General features: G+C 49.6%; 1 protein-coding gene and 1 pseudogene across 12 annotated transcripts in view; both read right to left on the reverse strand.

The window, feature by feature from the left end:
• PTPRF (protein tyrosine phosphatase receptor type F) overlaps positions 1-18,700 on the reverse strand; it is a 295,456-nt gene that overhangs the window by 127,479 nt on the left and 149,277 nt on the right. For 4 of the 12 annotated variants that reach the window (XM_089663760.1, XM_089663754.1, XM_089663755.1 and 1 more), the window contains exon 4: positions 1,795-1,812. The exons of 7 other annotated variants lie outside the window; for them this stretch is intronic. In XM_089663760.1, the coding sequence (XP_089519886.1) occupies positions 1,795-1,812 (18 nt within the window). Of the gene's footprint in view, positions 1-1,794; positions 1,813-6,210; positions 6,350-18,700 lie in introns of those variants that run through there. One more of the 12 variants, XM_089663764.1, reaches the window with a different exon arrangement.
• LOC149434373 (U2 spliceosomal RNA) lies at positions 13,633-13,748 on the reverse strand (annotated as a pseudogene).

Below are 18,700 nucleotides of genomic sequence, written 5' to 3' on the forward strand. Positions count from 1 at the left end.
ATCAGGGGTGTCAGACTGGCGGCCCTCCAGCTATTGCAAAACTACAAGTCCCATCATGCCTCTGCCTTTGGGAGTCATTTGCTTGTAATTGTCAATCTTGCAATGCCTCATGGGACTTGTAGTTTGTCAACAGCTGGAGGACTGCCAGTTTGACACCCGTGACTTACATACTGAAAGGTAGCCACACACATTAAGGTTGATTTACTAAAACTGGAGAATGCAAAATCTGGTGCAGCTGTGCATGGGAGCCAATCAGCTTCTAACTTCAGCTTGCTCAGTTAAGCTCTGACACAACAATCTGCAATCTGATTGGTTTCGCTGCAGATTTTGCACCCAGTTGTAGTAAATCATCCCTGCTGAAAGGTTAACCTCTTGACAACCATGCAACCCATATATGAGCAGAAAGGAGGACAGGCCTTGATGCCCACATGCTACAGATATGTGTCCTGGGCGGCTGAAGTTTCTCTACCAAGCACGCGCTCCCAGAGATGGGCATGTGTTGCAGTGCAGCACACCGGGCATTGCCTTGCACTGCCACAAATGCTGCGTGCATGATTTTTGGGTCTGTTGTGGCACATTGGACATCCTATTCAAATGAATAGGCTGACCCAACGCAACACACTCTAACGTGAATGCATTTACTACACAGCAGTGGACCAGGCCGCTAAAAGGTTAACCTCTTGACGACCATGCAACCCATATATGAGCAGAAAGGAGGGCAGGCCTTGATGCCCACATGCTACAGATATGTGTCCTTGGCAGCTGAAGTTTCTGTACGGAGCACGCGCTCCCAGAGATGGACGTGTGTTGCTGTGCAGCCGCTAAAAGGTTAACCTCTTGACAACCATGCAACCCATACATGAGCAGAAAGGAGGACAGGCCTTGATGCCCACATGCTACAGATATGTGTCCTTGGCGTCTCAAGTTTCTGTACGGAGCACGCGCTCCAAGAGATGGACGTGTGTTGCAGTGCAGCCGCTAAAAGGTTAACCTCTTGACGACCATGCAACCCATATATGAGCAGAAAGGAGGACAAGCCTTGATGCCGACATGCTACAGATATGTGTCCTTGGCGGCTGAAGTTTCTGTACCGAGCACGCGCTCCTAGAGATGGACGTGTGTTGCAGTGCAGCCGCTAAAAGGTTAACCTCTTGACAACCATGCAAGCCATATAAGAGCAGAAAGGAGGACAAGCCTTCATGCTCACATACTGCAGATATGTGTCTTTGGCATCTCAAGTTTCTGTACGGAGCACGCGCTCCAAGAGATGGACGTGTGTTGCAGTGCAGCCGCTAAAAGGTTAACCTCTTGACGACCATGCAACCCATATATGAGCAGAAAGGAGGACAGGCCTTGATGCCCACATGCCACAGATGTGTGTCCTTGGCAGCTGAAGTTTTTGTACGGGGCACGCGCTCCCAGCGATGGGCATGTGTTGCAGTGCGTTGCACTGCCACAAACGCTGCGTGCATGATTTTTGGGTCTGTTGTGGCACATTGGACATCCTATTCAAATGAATAGGCTGACCCAACGCAACACACGCTAACGTGAATGCATTTACTACACAGCAGTGGACCAGGCCAATGTGAATGAGCCCCACAGCAATCCATTTGGTAATAAGGCATGAGCCCCCTCCGTAACACATGAATGAAACACGTCTCTGCGACAGAGTGCAGTTCTGACAACACAGGATGGACACACAGACACTGTTCATGGTGAAGGTGGATGAGAGCCGTGGATGTGGGCTATGTGGCGGGATGGCGGCTGTGCCACATATTACACCGGCATTCTTACCTCGGATTGACGTACCACCTGGTGAGGTAATATGAATGCAAATAAGATTAGAAAGAAGCTGTTAGTAGTTAGAAGAGGAGAGAGAGGGACATTAAGAGATTACAGGGGACGCTGGGCAAACCACTTCACAGACACGGCGCTCAGACTGCGCCTTCGGCACTCGTGTCAATAAAGAGGTCATTTCCATTGTAAGCGGGATTGTAATAATCAGAAACAGGAATTACATGAACTAATTAAACACAAGGACTGGAGAGCGGCATGTAAAACAGGTTTATCTAATAGCACAGAGCGGGCAGCGCTGCCGACACCAGGAACGGCGGACGGAGAATCCTGCCTCTTCCTATGCTTTACCGTCACCTGTCCCTAAGACCAGGCTGGGGCCGGGACAGGAAATGAAGGACAATCTCCACCGGGGACACAGCAAGAAAAAAACGGCCTTTTTTACTTCCTCACCAAAGGTTGTCGCTGGTAATTCCCGGGTTCTAAGGTTTTCCCTTCACTGCCTGTCAGGGTGATATGTTTGCAGAAGACACTTTAGGCATTATCTTAGACCATGGGTGTCCACACTTTATAAATAAAGGACTACATTCATGTCCTTCAGATAATAGGGTGGCTGGATTGTGGCCAGTAGGAGTAGAAAATGCCTTAGTGTCTGTGGGAGTAAAAAAATGTATTCATTGTGTCCCATCATTGGTGTCAGTGGGAGGTATAGTGCCCCATCATTGGTATCAGTGGGAGGAATAGTGCCCCATCATTGGTATCAGTGGGAGGAATAGTGCCCCATCATTGGTGTCAGTGGGAGGAATAGTGCCCCATCATTGGTGTCAGTGGGAGGAATAGTGCCCCATCATTAGTGTCAATGGAAGGAATAGTGTCCCATCGTTGGTGTCAGTGGGAGGAATAGTGCCCCATCATTGGTGTCAGTGGGAGGAATAGTGTCCTATCATTGGTGTCAGTGGGAGGAATAGTGCCGCATCATTGGTGTCAGTGGGAGGAATAGTGCCCCATCATTGGTATCAGTGGGAGGAATAGTGCCCCATCATTGGTATCAGTGGGAGGAATTGTGCCCCATCATTGGTGTCAGTGGGAGGAATAGTGCCCTATCATTGGTGTTATTGGGAGGAATAGTGCCCCATCATTGTTATCAGTGGGAGGAATAGTGCCCCATCATTGGTGTCAGTGGGAGGAATAGTGCCCCATCGTTGGTGTCAGTTGGAGGAATAGTGCCCCATCATTGGTGTCAGTGGAAGGAATAGTGCCTCATCATTGGTATCAGTGGGAGGAATAGTGCCCCATCATTGGTATCAGTGGGAGGAATAGTGCCCCATCATTGGTGTCAGTGGGAGGAATAGTACCCCATTATTGGTGTCAGTGGGAGGAATAGTGCCCCATCATTGGTGTCAGTGGGAGGAATAGTGCCCCATCATCCATGTCAGTGGGAGGAATAGTGCTCCATCATCCATGTCAGTAGGAGGAATAATGCCCCATCATCCATGTCAGTGGGAGGAATAGTGCCCCATCATTGGTGTCAGTGGGAGGAATAGTGCCCCATCATTGGTGTCAGTAGAAGGAATAATGCCTCATTATCGGTGTCAGTGGAATAGTGCCCCATCATTGGTCTCAATGGATGGAATAGTGCCCCATCATTGGTGTCAGTGGGAGGAATAGTGCCCCATCATCGGTGTCAGTGGGAGGAATAGTGCCCCATCATTGGTATCAGTGGGAGGAATAGTGCCCCATCATTGGTGTCAGTGGGAGGAATAGTGACCCATCATTGGTGTCAGTGGGAAGAATAGTGCCCCATCATTGGTGTCAGTGGAAGGAATAATGCCCCATTATTGGTGTCAGTAGAAGGAATAATGCCCCATCATCGGTGTCAGTGGGAGGAATAGTGCCCCATCATTGGTATCAGTGGCAGGAATAGTGCCCCATCATCCATGTCAGTGGAAGGAATAGTGCCCCATCATGGGTGTCAATGGGAGGAATAGTGCCCCATCATTGGCATCAGTGGAAGGAATAGTACCCCATCATTGGTATCAGTGGGAGGAATAGGGCCCCATCATTGGCGTCAGTGGAAGGAATTTTGCCCCATCATTGGTGTCAGTGGGAGGAATAGTGCCCCATCATTGGTGTCAGTGGGAGGAATAGTGCCCCATCATTGGTGTCAGTGGGAGGAATAGTGCCCCATCATTGGTGTCAGTGGGAGGAATAGTGCCCCATCATTGGTATCAGTGGGAGGAATAGTGTCCCATCATTGGTGTCAGCGGGAGGAATAGTGCCCCATCATTGGTGTCAGCGGGAGGAATAGTGCCCCATCATTGGTGTCAGCGGAAGGAATAGTGCCCCATTGCTGGTGTCAGTGGAATAAATGGTGCCTCATCATTGGTATCAGTAGGAGGCATAGTGCCCCATCACTGGGAGGTATAGTGCCCCATCATTGGGAGGTAAAGTGCCCCATCATTGGGAGGTATAATGCCCCCTCATTAGGAGGTATAATGCCCCCTCATTGGGAGGTATAGTGCCCCATCATTGGGAGGTATAGTGCCCCATCATTGGGAGGTAAAGTGCCCCAAGGGCAAACAAAGGCCCCATCCAGCCTATAGGCCGTAGTTTGGAGACCACCAATCTAGATGACCAGGAAATTCATTTTCTACTGTATGTAACAACCGTTGATCATGAACATCCTACAGACGGGGTTCCTGGAGCTCTTCGCTGCTCGCTCTGTGTTTTCATATAAACCTTTTACAGGGAATTCTGGGAAAAGAGTTAGTTAGTAGATTAGTTGGTGAACTTAAACATCATTACACTTTTCCTGCATAGAAACATTCAATCTAGACGGCTCCATCAAATAAAACTTTAAACAATGATATATTTATGGTGATGATTCCATATTCCTCCATCGGTTGTGGAACAATTTTTCTGTATAATTACCGGAATTTTGTGTTTATAGTAAATTGCCACCTGAAAGTAGAGATTAGGCTTGCAGTAGGAGCTGACGGGTAGAAGGGGTGGGTGACCTTCACTGGAGGCCCAATAGCAGGAAGGAGGCTGGGCAGTGTGACATTCATGGCCATTCAGGAATATTATTATTATTATACAGGATTTATGGTGCCAACAGTTTGCTCAGCTCTTTACAATATAACGGGAGACAATACAGCAACAATACAGTTCAATACAAGAGGGATAGGAGGGCCCTGATCCTGGGAGCTTACAATCTAAAGGGGAGGGGCTAGTGGTACAAAAGGTAGAAACTGTGGGGGATGAACTGGTTGGAGGAGTAGAAGATTCCATTATTAGCTGAGGGCAGGATAGGCTTCCCTGAAGAGATCGGTGTTCAGAGATCGCCTAAAAGTGAGCAGAGTAGGTGATAGTCTGATAGATTGGGGTAGAGAGTTCCAGAGGATGGGGGAAGCTCTGGAGAAGTTCTGGAGATGAGCATGGAAGGAGGAGATAAGGGAGCTAGAGAGTAGGAGGTCTTGCGAGGAGCGGAGAGGACGGTTTGGGTGATATTTAGAGATAAGATCAGTGATGTCGTTTGGGGCGGAGTTATAAATGGCTTTTTACGTTGTGGTTAATGTTTTGAATTTTATCCGTTGGGCAACGGGAAGCCAGTGGAAGGATTGGCAGAGAGGGATGGAGGACACTGAGTGGAAGCCAGTGGAGGGATTGGCAGAGAGGGATGGAGGACACTGAGTGGAGGCCAGTTGAGGGATTGGCAGAGAGGGGTGGAGGACACTGAGTGGAGGTCAGGGAGGGATTGGCAGAGAGGGGTGGAGGACACTGAGTGGAGGCCAGTGGAGGGATTGGCAGAGAGGGGTGGAGGACACTGAGTGGAGGCCAGTTGAGGGATTGGCAGAGAGGGGTGGAGGACACTGAGTGGAGGCCAGTGGAGGGATTGGCAGAGAGGGATGGAGGACACTGAGTGGAGGCCAGTGGAGGGATTAGCAGAGAGGGGTGGAGGACACTGAGTGGAGGCCAGTTGAGGGATTGGCAGAGAGGGGTGGAGGACACTGAGTGGAGGCCAGTGGAGGGATTGGCAGAGAGGGGTGGAGGACACTGAGTGGAGGTCAGGGAGGGATTGGCAGAGGGGTGGAGGACACTGAGTGGAGGTCAGTGTAGGGATTGGCAGAGAGGGGTGGAGGACACTGAGTGGAGGTCAGTGTAGGGATTGGCAGAGAGGGGTGGAGGACACTGAGTGGAGGTCAGTGTAGGGATTGGCAGAGGGGTGGAGGACACTGAGTGGAGGTCAGTGGAGGGATTGGCAGAGAGGGGTGGAGGACACTGAGTGGAGGTCAGTGTAGGGATTGGCAGAGAGGGGTGGAGGACACTGAGTGGAGGTCAGTGTAGGGATTGGCAGAGAGGGGTATACTTTGTTCCATTTCCTTTGGTAGGTAACTATGTAGCAGACTGACTCACCAATTATGACATTCCCATCTCCATCTCTCAGTATCAGTGACTTGTACTCTTCAGTCAATACAATGTTACAAATGTAGCGCAGTAAATTTGCGTTGTGTTCGCAGTTACAGTTCGGATAAAACATCGGCGGTAACAGCGGTCAGCTCTCCCGCAGCCTCTCTGGGCCTCGCGCACCCAACTTCAAATGGGTCGGCCGGATTCTCAGCAGCGCCCGGCCAATATTTACAGCGAGCCGTGCCAGGGAGACATCAAACTTTTTCCCCGGAAGAAACGGAATGCCGTTGCCATGGAGACAACAGATCAAGTCTCTCTCTTCCATAAAGCCAAATTCTCCCGGCGTTCTCGCTGCCACGTCTGCCAGCCAAAAAAAAAAATATCGCCCTTTAACCCCCTCCTGTGCGCTGGCACACAAACACAGAGATCCGGAGCCATTAGGGTCCGGGGCCCCCGGAGCAGCGTCTGCGCAGCACTTGGCTCCCGGCCACCGGTAATAAGCTTACTGACAACTGCCAATTAGCTAATGAGTCAGAAGCGAAGCGAGCTGCACTGTGCGCGGGGTGACGGTTGTTGTTCGGCACTGTACGGCCTGCGGGGGTTATTCTGGGACTGTCATATAATAACATACAAACACCGGCTACCGACAACATTGTCCTTCAACGTATCCGCAATACGCAGCCCGGGGCCCAATCTCTGCGTCTGCCATCGGGGGGGCGACCCTGCTACATACGGGGGCTGGGCGACCCTGCTACATATGGGGGCTGGGCGACCCTGCGACATACGGGGGCTGGGCGACCCTGCTACATACGGGGGCTGGGCGACCCTGCTACATACGGGGGCTGGGCGTGAAACTCCAGAACCTCCAAAATGGCCCATAAGAGGCACAAAATTCCCCCATCAGTACTGAGCCGATCACCGGGCTACACAGGGGGCATTAAAGGGGATGGTTCTCCAATATTATAGAAAAAGAGTTTTATCCATCCATCCTCCATCCATCCATCCATCCTCCATCCATCCATCCATCCATCCATCCTCCATCCATCTTCATATTTATCATTCCAATAGTTCTTCATGCATCTACATCCATTTCTATATCTAGTCTGTCTGTCATCCATCCATCTCTCAGTCTGTTTAACCATGTGCACATCCATCCATCCATCCATTTATTATTTTGTCCCTGTCCATTCAGCCATCCCTCCCTCTGTCCATCCATTTACCTCTTTGTCTTTCTATTTATCCATCTCTCAGTCTATATACCCATCTCTGTCTGTCTGTCTATCCATCCATCTCCCTGTCAGTCTGTCTATCCATCCATCTCCCTGTCAGTCTGTCTATCCATCCATCTCTCCGTCAGTCTGTCTATCCATCCATCTCCCTGTCAGTCTGTCTATCCATCCATCTCTCCGTCAGTCTGTCTATCCATCCATCTCTCCGTCAGTCTGTCTATCCGTCCATCTCTCCGTCAGTCTGTCTATCCATCCATCTCTCTGTCAGTCCGTCCATCTCTCTGCATGTCTATCCATCCATCCATCTCTCTGTCAGTCCGTCCATCTCTCTGTCTGTCTATCCTTCCATCTCTCTGTCTGTCGATCTGTCCATCTCTCTGCTTGTCTATCAGTCCATCTCTCTGTCAGTCCGTCCATCTCTCTGTCTGCCCATTTGTCTCTCTGTCCATCTCTCCATTTATCTCACCATCTGTCTATCCATCCTTCTCTCTGTCTGTCTATCTGTCCATCCATTTCTCCCTCTATTTATCTTTCTTTCTATCTATCTACTGATCTGTCCTCCCATCCGCCTCTCTGTGTGTTTTTTCATCCTTCGGTCCATTTATCTCTCACTCAGTCTGTCAATCTACATTAATCTCTCTCCATATTTCTATCTTTGCTGTCCCTCTCTCCCTCAGCACCAGTCTAGGACTCTCTATTTGTCATTTCTGGCCCCCGGTTACTGATCAGGGATCCTGAAATACAGAAAACATTTAGAGGGAGAACAATCAGATCTGCTGATGTAATATAATAATGGAAATTAACTATACATTTAGGCTCCATGCACACTGGCTGCTCTTGGAGGAGTTTAGTGTTTTGCCTGTAGAGGGCAGCACAGTGGCTAAGTGGTTAGCACTTCTGCCTGGCAGTACTCGGGTCCTTGCTTCAAATCCCGACCACGGCACCACCTGTCTGGAGTTTGCATGTTCTCCCTGTGCCTGCATGGGTTTCCTCGGGGTACTTCAGTTTCCTCCCACACTCCAAAGACATGCTGGTAGGTTTTGTCGCATATTTGTCTGGCAGGCACCACCTGACTGGAGTTTCTATGTTCTCCCTGTGCCTATGTGGGTTTCTTCCGGGTACTCCAGTTTCCTGCCACACTCCAAGGACATGCTGGTAGGTTTTGTCGCATATTTGTGTGGCAGGCACCTCCTGCCTGAAGTTTGCATGTTCTCCCTGTGCCTGCGTGGGTTTCTTCCGGGTACTCCGGTTTCCTCCCACACTCCAAAGACATGCTGGTAGGTTATTTGGCTCCTGTCTAAATTGTCCCTAGTGTGTGTATGTATGAATGTGAGTTAGGGACCTTAGATTGTACACCCCTTGAGGGTTAGGGACCTTAGATTGTACACTCCTTGAGGGTTAGGGACCCCTTAGATTGTACGCCCCTTGAGGGTTAGGGACCTTAGATTGTACGCCCCTTGAGGGTTAGGGACCTTAGATTGTACGCCCCTTGAGGGTTAGGGACCTTAGATTGTACGCCCCTTGAGAGTTAGGGACCTTAGATTCTACCCCCCTTGAGGGTTAGGGACCTTAGATTGTACGCCCCTTGAGGGTTAGGGACCTTAGATTCTACCCCCCTTGAGGGTTAGGGACCTTAGATTGTACGCCCCTTGAGGGTTAGGGACCTTAGATTGTACGCCCCTTGAGAGTTAGGGACCTTAGATTGTACGCCCCTTGAGGGTTAGGGACCTTAGATTGTACGCCCCTTGAGAGTTAGGGACCTTAGATTCTACCCCCCTTGAGGGTTAGGGACCTTAGATTGTACGCCCCTTGAGGGTTAGGGACCTTAGATTGTACGCCCCTTGAGGGTTAGGGACCTTAGATTGTACGCCCCTTGAGGGTTAGGGACCTTAGATTGTACGCCCCTTGAGGGTTAGGGACCTTAGATTGTACGCCCCTTGAGGGTTAGGGACCTTAGATTGTACGCCCCTTGAGAGTTAGGGACCTTAGATTGTACGCCCCTTGAGGGTTAGGGACCTTAGATTGTACGCCCCTTGAGGGTTAGGGACCTTAGATTGTACGCCCCTTGAGGGTTAGGGACTGATGTGAATGTACAATATATATGTAAAGTGCTGCGTAAATTGATGGCTCTATATAAGTACCTGAAATAAATAAATATGTACCAATGTTTTCCTATGTGTCCCTGCATATTAGTCTAGATCAGGGGTGTCAAACTGGCGGCCCTCCAGCTGTTCCGAAACTACAAGTCCCATCATGCCTCTGCCTTTGGGAGTCATTCTTCTGTCAATCTTGCAATGCCTCATGGGACTTGTAGTTAGCCAACAGCTGGAGGGCCGCCAGTTTGCCACCCGTGGTCTAGAGGCTCAGCGTTTAGAGGTAGAAAAAAAAACTTTCTGTTTTGCGTTTTGGCAGAAAAAAATGCTAAATGCTAGTACAAAAATGCACTCAAAATCAGCGTCTATTTCTGCCAGGGGCACTGGCATTTTTTTAAGCCAGTGTGCATGGAGCCTAAAAGCCACATTTATGCATCACAATAATGACACCTGATAATCCCTCAGCAATCAGCTCACAACTGCTCCCCTTATGTATTCTCCGGGCCCCACCATCGCTTGCATGGAGGTTTCACACCTTCAAGAACAGCTTCACCGTCTCAGCCTTCAGATTGTTACCTCTGGGAAATCCACTGAATTTACTTTCTAGCATCTGTCTGTGCTTTGCAGCAATGCCTTCCTACCCTCCAGACTGGTGCTTAGTCCCTTCTTCCTGCAATGTAGCACAGAGAGGCTATAAATGTAAAAGGGGGGCGGGATCCAATCACTAGCTATCTATCCGGGGCAAGGTGGAAACAGAGAACAATGATACAAAAAGGGTCTGTTGGGACTTCTGGTTCCCCCACAGCAGGAAGGACAATGTTCCCCTCCCACAGCCGAACATATAATAGAATCACATTTATTAGCTTTCTATTCAGACGTTGGCATTTGCAGCTGTCTGCGGTCACCATAATAATCACTTAGAAGAGATGCCAGCACTGAAAAGGTTAAATGCGGGTTATGCCTCGTAACATTCTTATATGTCATCACGGCAGGTTTACTTCCCAGTCTGATCTCAGCAGAACTTTTGTGTCATTTAATATTATCCTCTTTTAAATTAAATTTCAGCGGAGTTTTAAATATTTCTCAGCACTGAGCCATTCTCAGTAGTCTCTATACCAGAAGAGCTTACACTCTAATGTCCCCTCCACCACAGTCACATCAGTCTCTGTACCAGAGGAGCTTACACTCTAATGTCCCCTCCACCACAGTCACACACTATTATATATTTATATAGCTCTGACATATACCGCAGTGCTGTACAGAGATCACTGAGCCAGTCACATCAGTCTCTGTACCAGAGGAGCTTACACTCTAATGTCCCCTCCCCCGCAGTCACATCAGTCTCTGTACCAGAGGAGCTTACACTCTAATGTTCCCTCCCCCACAGTCACATCAGTCTCTGTACCAGAGGAGCTTACACTCTAATGCCCCCTCCCCCGCAGTCCCATCAGTCTCTGTACCAGAGGAGCTTACACTCTAATGTCCCCTCCCCCGCAGTCCCATCAGTCTCTGTACCAGAGGAGCTTACACTCTAATGCCCCCTCCACCGCAGTCCCATCAGTCTCTGTACCAGAGGAGCTTACACTCTAATGTCCCCTCCCCCACAGTCACATCAGTCTCTGCACCAGAGGAGCTTACACTCTAATGTCCCCTCCCCCACAGTCACATCAGTCTCTGTACAGAGGAGCTTACACTCTAATGTCCCCTCCCCCACAGTCACATCAGTCTCTGTACCAGAGGAGCTTACACTCTAATGTCCCCTCCCCCACAGTCACATCAGTCTCTGTACCAGAGGAGCTTACACTCTAATGTCCCCTCCCCCACAGTCACACACTATTATTATTTATATAGCTATGACCAGGGGTGGACTGACAACTCATAGGGCCCCCGGGCAATAGGGGATCACGGGGCCCCTGTGTCCTTGCCCACATCCAAAAAAGCCTATGAAAAGCCAATGATAGGTACCAGGGGCATCTCATGGGGCCCCCTACTGACCCCGGGCCCTCGGGCAGTGCCCGAGTGCTCCAATGGTCAGTCTGCCCCTGGATCTGACATATACCGCAGAGCTGTACAAAGAACACTGAGCCAGTCACATCCATCTCTGTACCAGAGGAGCTTACACTCTAATGCCCCCTCCCCCACAGTCACATCCATCTCTGTACCAGAGGAGCTTACACTCTAATGTCCCCTCCCCCACAGTCACATCAGTCTCTGTACCAGAGGAGCTTACACTCTAATGTCCCCTCCCCCACAGTCACATCAGTCTCTGTACAAGAGGAGCTTACACTCTAATGTCCCCTCCCCCACAGTCACATCAGTCTCTGTACCAGAGGAGCTTACACTCTAATGTCCCCTCCCCCACAGTCACATCAGTCTCTGTACCAGAGGAGCTTACACTCTAATGTCCCCTCCCCCACAGTCACATCAGTCTCTGTACCAGAGGAGCTTACACTCTAATGTCCCCTCCCTCACAGTCACATCAGTCTCTGTACCGTACCAGAGGAGCTTACACTCCAATGCCCCCTCCCCCACAGTCACATCAGTCTCTGTACCAGAGGAGCTTACACTCTAATGTCCCCTCGCCCACAGTCACATCAGTCTCTGTACCAGAGGAGCTTACACTCTAATGTCCCCTCCCCCCACAGTCCCATCAGTCTCTGGGAGGATATTAGAGTGTAAGCTCCTCTGGTACAGAGTCTGATGGGACTGGCTCAGTGTTCTCTGTACAGCACTGTGGTATATGTCAGAGATGTCAGAGCTATATACATGTATAATAATAGTTTGTGGCAGTGTGAGGACATTAGAGTGTAAGCTCTGTTTTCTGTGCAACACTGTGGTGTATGTCAGAGCTATATCAATTCATGATATTAAACGTGTGTGACTGTGGTGGGATATTAGAGTGTAAGCTCCTCTGCTACACAGTCACGCACCATTACTAATATAAATTTATATAGTTTTGACATATACAGCGGTGTTGTACAAAGGCACGACTGGCCCAGGCATTGGAACAAAAAATGCAAAAATGAACTGACAGTAAAAAAACATTTGAAAGCAAAAGTGACCTTATTCTTTTTCTTAAAGTAGAACTAAAGGCAAATCTTTTTTTTTTCATTTTTGAAAGGGAGGGATATGACCCGTCTGATATTCTTTGCCATCTGTGTTCTACTGGGGAAATGTCCCTTCACTTCCTGTCCCATAGCCAAAGCAGGAAGTGAGAGGAAATCCCTGGTTGTCACCAGAACTAGTTTTTTTTTTTAAGCCCGCAAACGTGCAAACTACAACGAAAAACCCGTAAGTGTTTCACAAAAAAGTGCAAGTGCAAAAACACCACACAAAAAGTGCACTTAGGGGTGTGCTTTGTCCTACCCCCGAAGGGGTTGGACCACTACCCTGATCCCCCGGGGCACGAAGCTCCTGACGGGGACAAGGTTCCCATTTGGTCCTCCTGGCCAAAAGGCCTGGTGGACCACCGTTCCTTATGTCCAGCCGAAGCCGGACATCCAGTACTTGGTCAGGGGGCTCTCCCGAAGAGGAAACCCCCTAGGGATCAGGGGAGGAAGGAACCAAAAGGCCACACATCCTCCCCCTAGACATCAGGGCAGGCCCGAGGACCCACACCCTCCATCATGTGAAGAAAAACACACACATAAGTAAAAGGTGACAAATGTGGGAGTGAAAAATAAATAAATAAATAATTAAATAAATCTATAAAAATAAAAAAAAGGTGGTTGTGCCAAATTGTGCACTGACCAGGCCCTGAGGCCTGTAGCAAAAAAATTGCCCAGGACTTGGCCAAAAGGCCCGGTCCTAGAGGCGCAGTGCAAAAAGTGTTTAAACGCGGTGACCATGTGCTCTTTCGCAACGTGGGGTCCCACACCCAAGTGCTACTCAGAGCACCCCTGAGGCAACTACTCAGGGGGCACCGTGTTTGCGGACTCTCTGCCTTCCCAGCCCCTGGCCAGACCAAGGTAGATCCGTCCAAATCAGGAGGTACTGGGTCCTTCCAGTTTTCTCGGGGGAATTACTCCCAGGGCCCCAGCTTAACTCGTGGCGCTCCCCGGTTTCTGTCCCCCCGGTACTAGCCTTCCAGACCCCCATCATACCAGTGAGGGTACTATACAAAAGCCATCCCCGCAAAGCTAGAATGGCCGGGAGCACCCCCACTGGACACTGATAAGAACAGATACTACACTTGATCTTAGCCAAAAGGCCGAGAAGCGATGTCACCAGAACTAGTATCCCTATTGAAAGATTTCCCCTCTATTCCCGTTCTGATGACAACCTAAAATTTGGGATTTACACAGGGGCCATCCTACCAGCATTTGTCTGTGAAGTGTGGGAGAAAACCAAAGTATCCAGAGGAAACCCTCACAAGTGTCCTGGTTGGGATCCAAACTGAGGATTCCAGTACTGCACCCTTGCAGGTGTGTTAACCATGAAGCCATCAAACTATTAGATCTAATTGTTTGCAGAAATTATGTTGGATGGATGTTGAAAGTGACACCCAATTAGCCTAGGACAGAAGACAGGCCTCAGGCTGGAGCACCCATGCACATGGAACGCCACTCCTTTTAAAGTCACTTTTGCTTCAAACAGCTCATCCTGACATCTGCAATCAGTAACAGTATAAGAAGGTGTTTGGTTCTCCAAAGAAGTGCGCCATAAAAAGCTCCTCTCGGCCTTTGCAGGAGACAAGCCAGTGGAAATATTCATATTATTTCAGGAAGACAGAGAGTTAAACAAACAAGATGAGGAACAAAGCGACCTATCAAAGCACTTTTCATTGACCGTTAGAATCCATCAGACAGCTGAGGCCCCGGGGCCCGTCTGGCCCTGGGAATAATGTCTACGTGAACAGGAAATTCAACCTGCTCAAAGTCGGTCAGTCAAGACTGAACACTTCTGGAGCTTAAAAAGATACATCGACCAACTCTTACAATGTAATATGAGCAACAGCCATCCTCTGGAGGCTCAGGAGAAGAGGGCCCCTCATCAGACAGTAGACAATTAACTCAACAATGGCAGCTGTTCATGGACGGTCAGGGATACAGGCAAATTTTGTTTGCAATACATGAATCCTCCTGATTTGTGACAAACAATGCACCGTGGGTGGTCTTCCTAGAATGATCTGGTGCACGTAGTATGCACATGGCTGCCCATAAAGCTTCTTTAGAAGGGCTGATGTAGGACGGGTTGATGCTCACAAAACTTCTCTAGAAGGGCTGGGTGGAACGGGTTGATGTTCACAAAGCTTCCCTAGAAGGGCTGGCTAGGACGGGTTGATGTTCACAAAGCTTCCCTAGAAGGGCTGGCTAGGACGGGTTGATGTTCACAAAGCTTCCCTAGAAGGGCCGGGTAGGACGGGTTGATGTTCACAAAGCTTCTCTAGAAGGGCTGGGTAGGACGGGTTTATGTTCACAAAGCTTCCCTAGAAGGGCTGGCTAGGACGGGTTGATATTCACAAAGCTTCTCTAGAAGAGCTGGCTAGGATGGGTTGATGTTCACAAAGCTTCTCTAGAAGGGCTGGGTAGGACGGGTTGATGTTCACAAAGCTTCTCTAGAAGGGCTGGGTAGGACGGGTTTATGTTCACAAAGCTTCCCTAGAAGGGCTGGCTAGGACGGGTTGATATTCACAAAGCTTCTCTAGAAGGGCTGGCTAGGACGGGTTGATGTTCACAAAGCTTCTCTAGAAGAGCTGGCTAGGACGGGTTGATGTTCACAAAGCTTCTCTAGAAGGGCTGGGTAGGACGGGTTGATGTTCACAAAGCTTCTCTAGAAGGGCTGGCTAGGACGGGTTGATGTTCACAAAGCTTCTCTAGAAGGGCTGGGTAGGACGGGTTGATGTTCACAAAGCTTCTCTAGAAGGGCTGGCTAGGACGGGTTGATGTTCACAAAGCTTCTCTAGAAGGACTGGCTAGGACGGGTTGATGTTCACAAAGCTTCTCTAGAAGGGCTGGGTAGGACGGGTTGATGTTCACAAAGCTTCTCTAGAAGAGCTGGCTAGGACGGGTTGATGTTCACAAAGCTTCTCTAGAAGGGCTGGGTAGGACGGGTTGATGTTCACAAAGCTTCTCTAGAAGGGCTGGCTAGGACGGGTTGATGTTCACAAAGCTTCTCTAGAAGGACTGGCTAGGACGGGTTGATGTTCACAAAGCTTCTCTAGAAGGGCTGGCTAGGACGGGTTGATGTTCACAAAGCTTCTCTAGAAGGGCTGGCTAGGACGGGTTGATGTTCACAAAGCTTCCCTAGAAGGGCTGGGTGGAACGGGTTTATGTTCACAAAGCTTCTCTAGAAGGGCTGGGTAGGACAGGTTGATGTTCACAAAGCTTCCCTAGAAGGGCTAGGTAGGACAGACTCTACAGCACATTCCAGAAGGAGGAAGAGGACAGGGTAGCCCTGCAGTGAAAGTGCTTTTCTCAGTGGAGGAAAGGGCAAGAGGGGGTGTGTCCTGGTCAGACTATCCTTAGTGCAGCTGAGCCCGGAGACCTGAGTCTGTTAATTACCACATTGCCAGAAGTTCAGCAGCAGGAAGAGGACAGGGCAGCCCTGAAATGAAGATTTCTCCAGGATTCATCATCTTGCACATCATGGAACACACTTCATTACAGGTAAGTAATGATTAAAGCTGTAGTGAAAGAAAAGTGTTTTTTAACGGTCATCCTCCAGCAGCTGGATGATGTAGAAACAAGGAAAAATAGACTTCTGCTGCGACCAATCAGTCCAGAGCACCCAGATAAGTGAATGATGAAAGCTGGTTGGCTGGCAGACATTTCTTCCAGCTGCACGGCAGTATTAACAGATGCTTGACTGAATATCCGCAGGTTAGGTGAGTGTTACTCCGGGAACCAGACATTGTGTTTGGAGGAGACTAACAGTCGTTAAGCAAAGCTGCTAACCACATTCCCTGGAATCCGAATGACCACCAGAGGGGTATTTACAAAGCTGTGTCATGGTGGTCACACATACCAATATAATCATTCAATTATTAATGGATGTGATGAAACCAATCGAATTGATCAGAGACCTTCTGGTCGATTGATTTTTGACTGTCGCATTAAACAACCGTGAAGGAATTTTGTTGATTGCTTGTTGTAGCCATCTGTGCTGCAGAAAATACAGATTGATTATAGGATCCGTTTTAAATGATCGTTTATATTTATTACTAATCAATTATGGTTCTAGTCGATGCTTCCAGACCATTGCCACATCGATCACAAATTGCAAACTCTATGGCCACCTTACAGCCTATCTAAACCAAAGAACAAAAATGTAATAGTTTACCAATCCATAGATGTGGTGGCTGCATTGGTTTTCTTTTCTCAGGCTTCCCCCCACCCCTTTATTTTCACCTAGTGATCCTGCCAGTAACACACTTCCTGTCCTAGGGTGACAGCAATCACTTGCTGTATTGTATCTATTGTATTGTATCCATTAAAAGAGCAGTGCTGCCACCCCAGTAAAGGACTAGAGAACGTTCGCCCCTCTTCTTTTTCATAACACAGGGGGAGGTGTTTTGTAGTCCAATGAGATCGCTGGGAGCAGTGTAACTGACAACAGTTCAGCAGGGGCAGAGAGCACAGGACATTATCAGCTCGCTAGATCCCTGGCAGGATCAACAGGCATTTTTGCACCGATTTAATAGATATAACAAAACACCTCCAGTGATGTATTCACAGGCCAGTATGGAGGATATAAGAGATCATTGCTAGATTTACACTTTAAAGCAGAACTCCGGGATAAGTAAATATTGTCTAAATCTATGTCATGTGTCTTCTTCTGGAATCTCGGTGATGTTTGTGTATTTCCTCCAGATCTGTGCAGCAAACCAGTGTGAGACGTCCTGTAATAAAGACCGCTCACTGCTGCTCTCTCCTCTTGTGCAGGGGGATTGGTCTCGTCTCCGCCCCCTCCTGTAGTTTTCTGCAGGCAGCCTGTAGTGGGGAGGAGTCTTCGGGGCCACTCCCACAGCTCTGCTTTCTGCTCTCCTTGTGCAGGAAGACTGGACTGGTCTCCGCCCCTCCTGTAGTTTTCTGCAGGCAGCCCGTGATGGGGAGGAGTCTGCTGGGCCCCTCCCACAGCTCCGCTTTCTGCTCTCCTTGTGCAGGACTGGTCTCGTCTCCACCCCCTCCTATAGTTTTCTGCAGGCAGGTTGTAGAGGGTGGGGCCTACTGGGCCCCTCCCACAGCTCCGCTTTCTGCTCTCCTTGTGCAGGAGGACTTGTCTCGTCTCCACCCCCTCCTATAGTTTTCTGCAGGCAGGTTGTAGAGGGTGGGGCCTACTGGGCCACTCCCACAGGTCTGCTTTCTGCTCTCCTTGTGCATGAGGACTGGTCTCATCTCTGCCCCCTCCTGCAATTTTCTACAGGCAGCAGGTAGAGGGTGGGGCCTACTGGGCCACTCCCACAGGTCTGCTTTCTGCTCTCCTTGTGCATGAGGACTGGTCTGGTCTCCGCCTCTCCTGTAGTTTTCTGCAGGCAACCTGTAGTGGGTGGATCCTGCTGGGCCACTCCCACAGCTCTGCTTTTGGTTCTCTTTGTGCAGGGGAACTGGTCTGGTCTCCGCCCCCTCCTGTAGTTTTCTGCAGGCAGCCTGTAGTGGGTGGAGCCTGCTGGGCCACTCCCACAGCTCTGCTTTTGCTTCTCTTTGTGCAGGGGAACTGGTCTGGTCTCCGCCCCTCCTGTAGTTTTCTGCAGGCAGCCTGTAGTGGGTGGAGCCTGCTGGGCCACTCCCACAGCTCTGCTTTTGGTTCTCTTTGTGCAGGGGAACTGGTCTTGTCTCCGCCCCTCCTGTAGTTTTCTGCAGGCTACCTGTGGTGGGTGGTGTCTGCTGGGCCCCTCCCACAGCTCTGCTTTTGGTTCTCTTTGTGCAGGGGAACTGGTCTTGTTTCCGCCCCTCCTGTAGTTTTCTGCAGGCTGCCTGTGGTGGGTGGTGCCTGCTGGGCCCCTCCCACAGCTCTGCTCTGGAATATTTGATTTCATATTTTTGTGCCTATAGATCAGCTTTAATCCAGACACCAATGAGAATACTGAAGACCATCACAGTGGCTAAATGGTTAGCACTTCCCCCTGGCAGTACTCGGGCCGTTGGTTTGAATCCCAACCACGGCACCACCTGCATGAAGTTTGCATGTTCTCCCTGTGCCTGTGTGGGTTTCCTCTGGGTACTCCGGTTTCTT

This window comes from Staurois parvus, unplaced genomic scaffold (assembly GCF_062004578.1).
Source record: "Staurois parvus isolate SC_StPar_1 unplaced genomic scaffold, SC_StPar_1.0 ptg001762l, whole genome shotgun sequence".
NCBI lineage: Eukaryota > Metazoa > Chordata > Amphibia > Anura > Ranidae > Staurois > Staurois parvus.